Here is a 13,478-nt window from a genome sequence, read left to right on the forward strand (position 1 = left end):
TCACCTTTCTCGCAGCAAAGTGCCCGCCCCCGTCTCCGCGCCATGCAGTCCACCCGCCGGCTGCTCCTGTTGCTCGCGGGCCTCCTGCTCGCCGCCGGCTCTTCGTCGAGCGCAATCAAGAAATGCCGCGACGAGACGTTCCAGAACCCGGTCCTGTACGAGGACTACCCCGACAATGACGTCTCGGTCGGGCCCGACGGGGCCTTCTACTTCTCGGCCTCCAACTTCCACTACAGCCCCGGCGCCCCCATCCTGCGGTCCGAGGACCTCGTCAACTGGGAGCCGGTCGGCCACTCGATCCCGCGCATGAACTTTGGCGACGGCTACGACCTCCCGCCCGGCGGCCCGCGGGCCTACCGCGGGGGCACCTGGGCGTCGACCCTGCGGTACCGCGAGAGCGACGGGCTGTGGTACTGGATCGGGTGCACCAACTTCTGGATCACCTGGGTCTTCACCGCCGAGTCGGTCGAGGGGCCCTGGTACAACCGGGCCAACTTCGGCGGCGGCAACTGCATGTACGACAACGGCCTGCTCATCGACGACGACGACACCATGTACGTCGTCTACGGCAACGGCCAAATCAAGGTGTCGCAGCTCGCCGCCGACGGCCTCAGCGTCGTGCGGACCGAGCAGGTCCTCCAGGCCTCGGACGTGAACACGGACACCGTCGAGGGCAACCGCATGTACAAGATCAACGGCACCTACTACATCCTCAACGACCAGCCCGGGTCCACGACCTACATCTGGAAGTCGAGCAGCCCGTGGGGGCCCTACGAGGCCAAGATCCTCGGCCAGAACGTCGCGCCGCCGCTGGAGGGCGGCAACTCCCCCCACCAGGGCAGCCTCATACAGACGCCGCAGGGGGACTGGTACTTCATGTCCTTCACCTGGGCGTACCCGGCCGGCCGCATGCCGGTGCTGGCCCCCATCGTCTGGGGCGCCGACGGGTTCCCCCAGCTGGTCAAGGGCTCCAACGGCGGCTGGGGCGCGTCCTACCCGGCGCCCCTCCCCGCGCGGCCGCTGTACAACTGGACCCGGACGTACGACTTCAAGACGTCGCTGGGCCCGACCTGGGAGTGGAACCACAACCCCAACGTCGCCAGCTACGAGGTCAACAACGGCGTGACGCTCCGCACCGCGAGTGTCACGGACGATTTGTACTCCGCGCGCAACACCCTGACCCACCGCATCCACGGGGAGTTCCCTAAGGGAACCGTCGAGATCGACTTCAGCAACATGGCCGACGGCGACAGGTTCGGGCTTGCCGCGTTCCGCGACCAGACCGCCTACATCGGCATCCACCGGGTCGGCAGCGAGTACGCCATCAAGGCCGTCCACGGCATCATCATTGACGAGTGGTCCGGGAACCCGGTCGACCCCGGCCGCGAGGTCGCGTCGGCCCCGGTCCCCAGCGGCGCCCGCAAGGTCTGGTTCCGGGCGGAGCTGGACGCTCGGCCGACGGGGACCAGGGACGCCAACTTCTTTTACAGCTTCGACGGGGTTCAGTTCACCAAGCTTGGGGAGACGTACGAGCTGTACTCTGGCTGGGCCTTCTTCATCGCGTACCGCTTCGGCATCTTCAACTTTGCCACCAAGCAGTTGGGAGGGTCTATCAAGGTAGCATCGTTCACCGCTGCTTGAGAGTATGTATATACTTTGCTCAATACAGTATTTACCTCCAAAAGTTGGTCAATTCCAAGTGGCAATAGTAATGTCCATGATGAGCTTGGAAGCTGTCAATATTGTGCGTGATTCGTTAATATATGTGCCCCTTTCAACCAGAAACATAATAGTTTTCATTAGTATATGGTATATTTGCGGAAAGGGGCGAAGAGACTCTCTCAGTAATTGGCGCCCGGGGAACTAGGTTACCGTGTGGGTTCTGCCACGTCGCCCCTTTTCTACTCTCAATTTCCTAAGGTATTTTTATTCTTCTTTCTACTCTTTAACTTTACAAAACATGGCGCAATCCCTCCTCGAAATACCTTATTGAGACGGCTTCAAGATGTTCTTGCTCAACAGACCTTCAACGAAACGAACAATGCCCTTGACCGCAAGCCTGGCTATCGTGTCGCCCCCCTCCAGCCGCGGGTTGAACGAACACACGACCAGGGAAGTCGGCTCGGTCTTTTCGGGGATCGTCTCCAGGCACCCGAGCAGATCCTCGGCGAGCAGGCCGCCGGGCGAGGGCCAGTCGTTCGCCCGCCCCAGCGACTCGTCCAGGACATCGAGGTCTAGGTGGACGTGCGTCCTCCGAAATCTCCTGCGGTCCAGCAGCGCTCCCAGCTCCCGCGAGAAATCCACCTTGCTCGAGGCGTCGCCCCAGATGACATCCACGCCGGCTTCGGCCACCGTCTTCCGCTGGCCCTCGGACACGTCGCGCAGCCCGCAGTAGGCCACGCGGTCCAGGCTCAGCGGCTCGTGCCCCGGTACTGACCCCATCAGTGTGTGCCAGCTCCGCCCGGCGAGCATCGACAGCGCCATCGCGTCGAGGTACCCGTTCTCGTTGGTCGACGGTGTGTCGAGGTCATCGTGCGCATCTATCCAAAGGACGTTGAGATCGGGAACCGCCTTGCTGAGCCCGGCCGCCACGGCGGCGCTCGCGTAGCAGTTGCCCGACAGGACGAGGGGGAACGAGTCCGCCCCTGCAGCCCGCGAGACGGCGGCGGAGATCCGGCGCATGACCTCAAAGGTACGCCCGATCTCGCCCTCGAAGTCGTCGACGGGGCCGATGTTGACGAACCGTACCGGCGCCAGACTCTCCAGCTTGTCGGCCAGGCCGTGGGATAGTATGCGGAGGGGCCCGCCGCCGACGCGGTGATCGTAGAGGCCGACGTGATAGGGGGCGACGATGACGGTGATTGACGTAAACGGCATTGTGCACAATGGTACCAAGAGGTTATGGATTCGAGCAGTTTGAAGAGGGAGATGAGATGCCGGATACGATTGGGTTGAGTAGTTGGATTTGAGTTCCATGTATACTTTGCAGACGACTTCCCTTGACGTCAGATTGGCATCTCTTCCATCGAACACCAACCCCACATTCGGGCTTTTGGCAGTTTGACTCAAGGCCGGAATACATTTTACGCCTTACAAATCACCACAGTAAGTCGCCCTCCCCATTCTTCATTTAAATGATTATTTCTATTCGCGGGTGAGCATTACCCGGATTGCATCGTCGCATAGTTGATATCCACCCGAGCCGAACAACGTGGGAAGCACAACTTCGGCACCGACTCCAAGACGATGAAGTTGTGGCGACTACCTGCTGCTTTATTCGTGGAGCGGGGGAGAGTCGTGGTTCACACACAGCTGTACAATTTCATGTCTGCACCCATGTCTTGAGTGGGTGAGCAAACAACACTCAGGCAGCACACGTAAGCTGTCGCGGAGAAAAAAGGGCACTACTAAGCACGGTGAACTGTACTCGAAAGAATGCGCGTATCTAAAAGGCATACAACCAAGAACTCAAAGATGATGCTGCTCAATGGATAAGCCGCCGTCGCTACCAAACGGGAACACCGAATAATGCTTAGCTCCGGGCCACCCTGTTCAGGCACAAATCACATGTGTATCTCACCGAAGCATAGACACGCGCCGTAGCTCTCAAGTCGGCCGTCATCGGCAATACGACAGACATATCGAAGCCATGAGGCACCACAACGGCAACAATAGGCGGGAGGATAGTCTGGCTCAGCCAATAAACACGCAATACGGATTCTCGCGGGCGGTGCCCACGGGGCAGGGAATCACGGCAGGCATCAGACTCCTGGGCATATCCAACGACATTCTAGTGACAGTCCATGGCAACCACGATGTGCTCGTATGGAGCTTGGTCCTCAACATACCTCCTCAGCGCTTAGAGATTGATGTTGCCATCGACCAGATCACAGGCATTGGCGCATCGTCGACGAGCAGTAATATCATCGCGCTCTCGTTCCGAGTCGGGGCGGCGCACGAGGTCTGGATATTCGATCGGATAGGCCGAACCGGCCAGGCGATATTCACGACGGGGCTGGACCTGCGCTCGGTACAGTTTTCGCCCGACGACCGTCTTCTGGCATGGGTATCGGCGGGGGCCATTGATGTGTGGGAGAGGATTACCAGCACGCATATAGTGACCATGCGCGAAAACATGCAACAGAGGGACGGGCTACCGACGTCCGCATTCGCGTTCACGCCGGACTCGAGTCGCATCGCAGCCATGGATCGGACGGGGAGGTTGACAAGCTGGGACGTAGCGAGCTGTTCGTATGAAGGGGAGTCGGAGGCGAATGTCGCATGGAACGACAACGGGCGGGAAGCGGTGCAGCTCGTGGCTGACGGGAAGCGCGTCATGGCAGTCTCTCGGCAGATGGAGAGTCTCCTCGGATGGAGGTTGACGACGTGGTGGCCGGAGAGTGGCGCGAGAGCAGAGCTCGATCTAGACGGATGCGTATACGGATGCGTTCCTCGGGATGGTGGCTTCGTCGCGACAGTGCAGGCGGATGGCGGGAGGCTTCGGATCCGCGACACGGGAAACGGTGCCTGCCTCAACCAGTCGGTTCAGGGCATTGCGAAAATTGGCAAGACTCCGTTGATGGTCGTGGGGGCAATGGCGACGGACGGTAAAACCATGGTGACCCAGATTGCCAGCGGGAGAACAACGGTATGGCGGTTGGTGGCTGTTGGGTAGGGCACAAAGCGCGACGGGCAGTGAAGACGCGACAGCTCGATGGCGCGGATGCGAACGGGTTGTATGCACCAAAGCGAGATGCGGCCGATAACAGTGATGCCGTGACGAGAACAGACCACTCGAATGTACAGATGAATGAGATACCGATAGCAAGTAGTAGAGCCAAGACCTTACAAAGTACTTGGCCTGGTCGTTGCAATTAATGAAGAAATCCCACGGTCCCAGGATGCGTGCGATAAGCGTTGCAACACCTCTGGTCGCCCTCTGGTCGCTGAGAAGAAGGAGGCACAAGGGAAGGCCGTGTCTCTGTGGCTATATGAGTCATGCATTTTACCAACCCGTCATCAAGCAGAGTCCCTCTGTCCAATGGAAGGGTGGCCGAGTTGGTTATGGCGCCAGGTTAAGGTCAGCTTAACATCTGTTTCCTGGTGGGGCAACCCGCGCGAGTTCGAGTCTCGTCCCTTTCATTACATATCTTTTGCCGCTTTCAGCAACGGTGTATGCAGTTGGTTCCTTTTTGGACGTGGGCTCGGTGGCCCCCCTTGCTCACCATCAACACACTTCAACTTTCAACCCTGGGCGGTTTCTCCCGATGCGTCTTTTTGCCCACTCTTCTCTCTGGGCCTCTGAAAAATTGTTAGTGAAGAAATTGTTAGTGACGGAACCTGGATGGAGCAAAGAAGCGGTACGAGGTGGGCCTCGCGGATACGAGCAACCTGTGAGAAGTTTGCACCTATGGGACCGGCACCGACAATGTCCTGTTGGCCAACCAGGAACGGTGTTTGCCCAGGGCTCAGCCCCTCTCGTCGCCCGATTCTTTGCCGACTGTGGGCCCGGGGCCTGACTGCCTTTGCCCCCATTCCGGACGTCCTCCGACCGGTGCGGTCAAGAAACCGACCCACGCAGATGTTACACTCGCTGAAATTGTTGGAGCGCGCCGTCATTTAAAAACTGCTCTGCTGCAGCCTTAGCTTCGGGGGGCCAACGGGGGACCCAAGCTGGCGAGCACAGGGGCAGATGAGGGCTCCAAGCATGTGCACGGCGGCGCGTGTGCCAGCAGGAAAGTCTCCGTACTATGGTGCACTACCTACTGAAGTGAAACGCGGCATTTTGCCCTCGACGTTGGACCAGCCAGTCACCCCCCCAGCGGGAGGCAACTTGGAGGGCGGGCGACCCGCGCCGACACTTGCGTTGGTCGTTGACGACTTTGGTGGATTCGAGCCGCTCCGCCAACGACGCCTTCTTCTTCTCACACGGACTTGCGCTGCTCTATTCGGCTCCGCAATGAAATGCAAGGCGATGCTCCGTATCCTCTTCCTGTACTTGTTCGATTCCCTCTCGTAATTGTTTGTTGGACTGCATCGGGCGTTGTAGCCAGTGACCCTCTTTGCAACCCATGAGCGCGTATTCCCGTTGGAGCTCCGAGGGCCATACTACCTACCTACAGAGTACTTCTCCATCTTGATCGGCGTGGGACTTGGATGCTCTTCGACAGCCGTCCACGTGAGCGGTAAACAAGGCGTTGTCTCCGAAGGCGTTGTCTCCGAAGGCGTTGTCTCCGACGGCGTCATCACTCCGCGGGCGCGTCTGTGCCGCCTAATAGATAGGAGCTGAGATTGTGACCATCGCTCGTCTGACGACGGCTTTCCACAAACGCAACATAATCTTATCAACGGCGATAGGCGGCTGCTGACTGCTGTTTTGACTGGCGGCTGGGCAACCGACTAAGGAGGGCAGCAAGGGGGGTGTACGACGTACACGCTGCAAACCCTTGAGCCTCGAGATAAGCCGCAGCCTTTGGTGGGTGCCCCCACGCAAGAGGAGGCCCCTATTATCCGACAACCCGCTCTAACACACCGAGTCGATATCTTGGTAGCCACATTTCCAGAGCAGCCCCAATGAATTAGACCGAACGGATCTTCAGGTTGTGCTTCCCCGAATCCCCAGCGACCATGGCCTGTTGCCGAGGCCTGCGATTGACGGCGAAGCTCCTATCTTCCGGGCGTCTCTGAAGCGCCTTGATACACTACATCGCGAGCGCCTGTTGCCTCATCGCAGCGGCGCACGGCATTCAGGTTCCGTTTCCACACGGGCTATCAAAGTGGTCATGGTCCTCGTCCGGGTTCTGTCGGTTGGCCTTGCTGGATTCGGGAACAATTCGCTTGATCTGCGTAGGATCAAAGTCCCCGACGAGCGACAGGCGGCAGATGGTGATGCGCCCAGGGATAGATGTCGTCGTAACCCTTATCACAGGGCGTGCCATGTATGCTGTCTAGCTGCTGTTGTCTGTCTGGCACCGGTCGCATTGGAGCTCATCCTCCCCTGGCAGAACCGGATTTCTTGATATCCTGGCCTGGTCCCTCAGATGATGTCCAGGATCCTCTCCCGCGCTGCACCGCGGGTTCCCCGGGCCATGGCCCGTATCGTATGTAGGCACATCCCCTTGCAGGCCTCGATCTTGACGGCATTATCTATCGACAGCCACGGGTGGTGTGGCCGACTGGGCAGGCTCCGTGTGCCAATAACCTTGACTGGATATTGTTGCCATGATAAGCATTGCCCCCTGCAGGGAGTGTATGTATGTAATTCGCTTTCGGATCTTGGAGCATCCTGGTGAAGTAGTTAGGCGGTTGTTGTCGTTGTCGTCGTCGTCGTCGTCAGGGCATCTGAGGAGGAGGTCGAGGTAGCATGTTGTCCCAGTGTAGCCAGACACCAAGAGGGAAGATGCGATGCACGGATGATGGATGGATGGAGGGAGGTAAGGATGGCCGGACGTATGGATGGATGTGGCAAGGCAGAAACCATGCATCCATAAGGCTGCAGAGATCCTCCCCGGATGACAGACAGCCTTCAGCCTTCAGCCCTCAGCCTTGCCATCGGCCTCGAGGAAGAGGAAGGAAGAGACGGGCGTAATGCAAGGTACCGGACGGAAGGTGCAGCACCCCCCCTCCTTGCCTTCCGTGGCTGAGAGAGGAAGGAGGAAGGAGGAAGGAAGCAACTGGCCTCCTTTCCCCTTTCGACCTTCGGTGAGTACCGCTCGCTACCGAGTGCCGGGAAAGCTGATGTAATGACGTGCCTTTCTTCTCTTTTCCTCCATGCCATGCTGGGCCATGATGTGCCACGTCCAAGGTGTGTGTTTGTGTGCGTGTGTGTGTGCTTCTCCCTCCAAATCCGACTTCTCAGGCCTGACGTCGGCAACGCGGTTCTCCTCAACGATGACACGGCATTTTCAAGGCGGCAACGCAGTCATTTTAAATTCGACTCTCTCCTCAACTCTCCTGGTCCCCTCTTCTAACTCCACGTCGCATCCCGTCCCTCTCGACAGCTGTCGCTGTCTTGGCGCCCCTACGAAGCTGGATACTGGATACCGAGACCTTACTCGACGAGCGGCAGCGGGGTACCTCTTATTGTCCTCTCCCCCATGTACCTTGCCTTGCCTCGCCTCGCCTCGCCTCGCACTTCCTTACCGTCTGCACCGTACTGCAATGGACAATATCGACGCAGATCTCTCCAGCTGTCTATTCATTGCGGTTGGCTGTTGTCGACATACGGTTATACCCTGGCGAGCCACCCGCCCTCAGCCGCCGGCATGGCGGCGCTAGGCGTTTCCCGTGGCGGGAACGAAGGATGAGGAACGCGGATTTTCAGATGACTGCCGTGCCGTCATAGGTTGGGCCATTGGGCAGTAGCTTTGCCAGGCACCCGTCCTCTTGTCGTGGCTAGGCTGTCCAAGTCGGGCTGCCTGCAACTCTCAACTCTCTTCTCGGCCTTTCCGTCACGCCGTCGTTCGGTCTGCGCTCGGTGTGCTGGCAAGCTGGTCATCGCCCCCACATCGCCCAAGGACCGTCAGTGCAGCGCCACGTCCGCCTGCGTCCCGGTCCGGCGGTTGTCCATCGTCCACCGCCTGCTGGAATGTCGTTGAGCCGATGGCGATGCGAGGCTACATCTTCATTCTTTATTCCATCTCAGCCTTTCCCCGGATTCGATACGTATCGATACGTATCGTGAAGGTGTGCCCCTCCTGTTCAGCCTGGCACAGGGTTCTCGGGGGTCTCAGGGTGCTATTGCGCCATCCCCGAGCCTGCTGGACGACCCAGGAGGGCGGGACACTGTCAATGTGCCTGCGCGCGTGCTGCGATCGGGTGTTGTCCCCCGGTCTGCCATCCTCCACCGCAGAGCCGGGTTTGGCGCTGAGGCGGCCTGCCAGCTGGTCTTCCCCCGGCGGTAGTTTGAACCGACATTCTCGTCTCGTTTTCCAATCCAGGAATCGGCCACTTCCTCTGCAACCCGACGACGAACATGAGTGGCCAAACAGGGACCGTCGGCATTGTCACCGATAAGTACCTCTCCCGCCGGAGCCCGGCGAAAAGATACTCTTACGTACCACTCGGCTTGGCACTAGCTGCGTGTGGCAGGTGGGCGGGCCATCACTGGAGTCCCCTCTGTGACATCAGCACCTTTTTCAGGGCCTCTTCAGAACCACTTCCCACGGGAGCTTGCAGGCCTCGCGATCCTAGCGGGCTTGGTAGTGCTAGGGGTAGTGCGCCCCGGGCACCCCTGGTAGGAGCACAGAAACAGCCTTGGGAATTCCCTGAGAGGGACGGGGGCCTCCCGGTCACCTATCTCCATCTGCTCCAGTCTCCTCCAGTCCCCTCCATTTCTCTCCATTCGCTCTCCATCCAAGCGCGCCCCAGTCAATCTTGTTCAAACGCTCACTCGCTCACTTTGCGACCGCCAACCGTGTAGTCCTCCACCATTTTCGGGGTCAAGACGGCAAGACGGAAGATTGAGAGACTCCACGACTCGCGTTTGGCGAACCAACGGCCTGTATGCCGTGGAGAGCCCGGTGCGTTAGTCGTGCAACTTGGACCACATGGCTACGTCATGATGCATTGTGTGCATTGAGCAGGTTGAGGATGAGGACAGATGGGGAATTGGGCCTTTTTCTCACGGCCTCAGAGCCTAGAGGCTGACGATTTTTTTTTTACCGCCTCGCGGTCCCTGCTTGCGCCCCCTCAACAGGAACGAGGATGGGCGTGGAGCGCAAGGCTCCGGAACGTGGAGCATTGGAGCCTCACCCGACGCCTCGCGGCTTCACGGCTTCTCAGAGTCGACCTTTCTCGGCGCCAGAAACGGGAGAGGAGCACGAGGGGGAGTTCTTGGACCAAGAGAGGGTGCGCTGCCAACAGGCAACCGCCCAATGTTCGTCGCCCCCAATCCACTCCGGCGGGTCACGACACATGCGACAGAAGCCGCGAAGAACGCACGAAGAATTGTGCCTCAATGGCTGTTAGCTCCAGCCCCAGCTAACTAGGGGACAGCCCAAACCTTGACGATTGCCAGCTCTCCCCAGGCTAACTCAGGTCGTGCGACACACGCAGGCCGGCACAGATCAAGGTCCCAATGGCGCGCAAACCCAGTCGGCTGATAATTGCAAGGCAAGGGAAGCACAAATGCACATGCAAGACTGGCCAGGCTAGAGTAACGCCGACCTACGTACTTGGGTTCGCGCAAATGATGGGCTCGGTATGCTTTACACCTCTGGTCGATAGCGCGGGACAAATTACCGCAACCAGGCCCCAGAGCCGACACCGTCTGGCCATACACGCGCTCTTACAGGTTGAAGGAATAGTCCTGGTCTTGGCGCCACACCAGATACGGCTGTTGCGATGCTGCTTCAAGTTTTGATACGGATACCAATGGCACATGCCTGCCTCTCAGCTCTATCTCGGCCTTGCCTTGCCCTGCCATGCGTTGCCTTTTGGGCTGCTGTGCCGCTCGTCGTCGACGGTAAGCGAGACAGCATCCCACCCACTCTGACTGCCCGGCAGGTGGTAAAGGTGTGGGCAGCAAGATTGCTGTGGCACCAGTCGAATCCACCGGCGACCCCGAGTCAGACAGAGGCCCGAGATAAACAGACTGAGGTTGAGGGAACCTGCCTGCGCTAAAAACCCCGACACCGTTGTGCGAGCCCGCCCACCCCCAGCTGCTGCACAGCAGCTGTGCTTGGGATACAGGGACTGCACTGATAGGACAGGACGGCAGGGGTGGGAGGGGACGGGGGGTGCAAAGGTTTGGATGTGGACATGGGCATGGGGGTGTCTACTATGTACACTACTCTTTGGGGGTGGTCCCGCTGCTCACGTCCACATCCAATAAGATGGACGTCATTTTTCTATCCCGGCGAACGCGACACCATGGAGCGACTGATAGCCCAGTACGGCACTGACTGGAAGTGTACAGTGAGGACTGCCTCAACTCAATCGAGTCCTTCCCTGCCGCGGCCTCTCTCTCTGCCTCTTGCAGCCTGTCTCTCTTTTCTGACCCTTGCTTATTTTTGCCTCTTTTTCATTTCTTCTTTTCTTTTAAATCCTTCACCCTCCCGTTTCCTCGGTCTTTGGAACACCTCAGTCCGGTTACACCAGGTCGATCTCACCCAAGTCACACTTCTCCCCTCTTGGCTTCCAACCTACATAACCACCACCACCACCATCGCCTGCCTCATGTCAACCGAAAACGTTGTCTCATCCTTTTAACCTTTTCCCTCCCACCCTCATTTCCCTCTTCGGTCGCCCCTGAGCCTCGTTGGCTTGGTACCAGACAACAGTCAAGTCAACACCAGGGCTCTCCTCCCAAACGTTCAATATGGCGCACGTGGTCTCACAAGATCCCGGTGCTCGCGAGCATGATCTCGGCTTCGCCAAGGGCGACATCAAAGATGGCTACGCCACTCGTCCTTCCCGCTCCGACGATGGCGGAGCCGACAACATGCTCGAGCAGCTTGGCTACAAGCCCGAGCTTGAGCGCACCCGCTCGACGCTGCAGGTCGCCTTCATGTCCTTCGTCCTGGCTTCCATTCCCTACGGACTCGCCACGACCATGCTGTACCCCTTGGCCGGCGGCGGTCCGGTCAACATCATTTGGGGCTGGCTTGCCGTGTCTTTGATCATCATCTGTGTCGCTGCCTCGCTTGGCGAGATTACCAGTGTCTATCCCACTGCTGGAGGTACTTACCGACTTTTCTTCTTGCTCCGTCACATCAGCCGGACGCCCGGCCGGGTGCCGAATTCCAGGCGCGCCGGCGCACCGTACCCGGACTCCACGCTGACCACTCAATAGGTGTCTACTACCAGGCTTTCATGCTTGCTCCCGCCCGCTACCGCCGTGTGGCCAGTTGGATTTGCGGCTGGCTTTACGTCGTGGGAAACATCACCATCACTCTGGCTGTGAACTTTGGAACTGCCCTCTTCTTCGTCGCGTGCATCAACGTTTTTGAGTCCGAGCCTGGTGTCGGCGTCTTCCCCGGCGAGACCTACCAGGTGTTCCTCGTCTTCCTGGGTTTGACCTTCCTCTGCAACGCAGTGTCCTCGCTCGGCAACCGCTGGCTGCCTCTCCTTGATGTAAGAATGCTCTCTTCTCTCGCATCATGTGCGGCGACGTGAACCATGTGCTAAACTACTCGTGAACCAGACCGCCGCCATCTTCTGGACTTTCGCCGGTGTCCTGGCCATTGTCGTGTCCGTCCTCGTCGTTGCCAAGAACGGCCGTCACAGTGCCGAATACGTCTTCACCCACTTCGAGGCCAACTCCGGATGGCCCGATGGATGGTCATTCTGTGTCGGTCTGCTCCACGCAGGATATGCCACCTCGTCCACCGGCATGGTCATTTCGTAAGCTCGACCGTCTAATTGCGTGTTTTGGTGTGAGCTGGACGCTAACCGTGATGTGCAGCATGTGCGAGGAAGTCAAGAAGCCCGCCACCCAGGTCCCCAAGGCGCTCGTCCTCACCGTCATTCTCAACACCCTGGCCGGCCTGCTCTTCCTTATCCCGCTCGTCTTCGTTCTCCCCGACATCACGTACCTCATCAACTTGCCCTCCGGCCAGCCGGTTCCGTCTATCATCAAGGACGCCATTGGCTCTTCCGGCGGTGCTTTCGGACTTCTCTTCCCCCTCATGGTCCTCGCCGTCCTCTGCGGTATTGGCTGCACGACCGCCGCCTCTCGTTGCACCTGGGCCTTTGCCCGTGACGGCGCCATTCCGGGATCCCGTTGGTGGAAGGAGGTCAACCCCAAGCTGGACGTCCCTCTCAACGCCATGATGCTCAGCATGGCCGTTCAGATCATCCTTGGTCTCATCTACTTCGGCTCCAGCGCGGCTTTCAACGCCTTTTCCGGTGTCGGTGTCATCTGCCTGACGGCCTCTTATGCCATCCCCATTGCCATCAGCCTTTTCGGTGGTCGCACGCACTTGGTTGGAAGCCCCTTCAACCTGGGCAAGTTTGGTTACTTTGCCAACGTCGTCGCTCTCGGTGAGTCCGATCCCTATACGTTCTTCCTTTTTTTTATGCACTCCTAACACGTCTGACAGCTTGGTCCGCCTTGGCCATGCCTCTGTTCTGCATGCCCACCTTCGTTCCCGTTACCGCCCTGACTATCAACTACGCCCCCGCCGTCTTTGTCGCCGCCTGCCTCATTTCTGGTGGCTGGTACATGGCCTGGGGCCGCAAGAACTACGCCGGACCCCCGACCAACGAGGACCCCGCCTTCTAAACTGTTCAAACTCGTTCGACGGAAGTCTGCTACAAGTTTGCTCAACGGCCGAAATGTCTTTGAGCTGTTCGACTCCCCTCGAATCGTCGAAATTCGGAGTATCAACAAGCACAAGCACTCGGCACAAACGAACACGCGGCTGCATGGGCCTCCTTTCACACTTGGAAACAGTGACTTGGAAGTGGGAGTGACCCGTTTGGTTGCCAGTTTTGCAGGGAGGCGCTCGCGGGCTAGGGCGCATCAGGCAAGGATT

At 58.8% G+C, this 13,478-nt stretch overlaps 4 protein-coding genes across 4 annotated transcripts; 3 read left to right on the forward strand and 1 right to left on the reverse strand.

Moving 5' to 3' along the window:
• Nucleotides 1-42: 42 nt before the first annotated feature.
• EsH8_I_000161 (glycosyl hydrolase) lies at nt 43-1,641 on the forward strand (the record flags this gene model as incomplete). The annotated part of the gene is made up of 1 exon (XM_083267574.1): nt 43-1,641. The coding sequence occupies one exon, from the start codon at nt 43-45 to the stop codon at nt 1,639-1,641; it is 1,599 nt and encodes a 532-aa protein (XP_083118012.1).
• A 345-nt stretch (nt 1,642-1,986) lies between these two features.
• On the reverse strand, nt 1,987-2,877 carry EsH8_I_000162 (arginase family protein; the record flags this gene model as incomplete). The annotated part of the gene is made up of 1 exon (XM_083267575.1): nt 1,987-2,877. The coding sequence occupies one exon, from the start codon at nt 2,875-2,877 to the stop codon at nt 1,987-1,989; it is 891 nt and encodes a 296-aa protein (XP_083118013.1).
• Nucleotides 2,878-3,649: 772 nt separating this feature from the next.
• On the forward strand, nt 3,650-4,675 carry EsH8_I_000163 (WD40 repeat domain-containing protein; the record flags this gene model as incomplete). Its single annotated transcript, XM_083267576.1, has 1 exon — nt 3,650-4,675. One exon carries the CDS (start codon nt 3,650-3,652, stop codon nt 4,673-4,675), a length of 1,026 nt encoding a protein of 341 aa, XP_083118014.1.
• A 6,645-nt stretch (nt 4,676-11,320) lies between these two features.
• On the forward strand, nt 11,321-13,225 carry EsH8_I_000164 (uncharacterized protein; the record flags this gene model as incomplete). Its single annotated transcript, XM_083267577.1, has 5 exons — nt 11,321-11,681; nt 11,795-12,075; nt 12,146-12,345; nt 12,407-12,984; nt 13,044-13,225. The coding sequence occupies 5 exons, from the start codon at nt 11,321-11,323 to the stop codon at nt 13,223-13,225; spliced, it is 1,602 nt and encodes a 533-aa protein (XP_083118015.1).
• Between the last annotated feature and the right edge of the window lie 253 nt (nt 13,226-13,478).

The sequence above is a fragment of the Colletotrichum jinshuiense genome, chromosome 1, assembly GCF_051148585.1.
Source record: "Colletotrichum jinshuiense chromosome 1, complete sequence".
In the NCBI taxonomy this organism is placed as follows: Eukaryota; Fungi; Ascomycota; class Sordariomycetes; order Glomerellales; family Glomerellaceae; genus Colletotrichum; species Colletotrichum jinshuiense.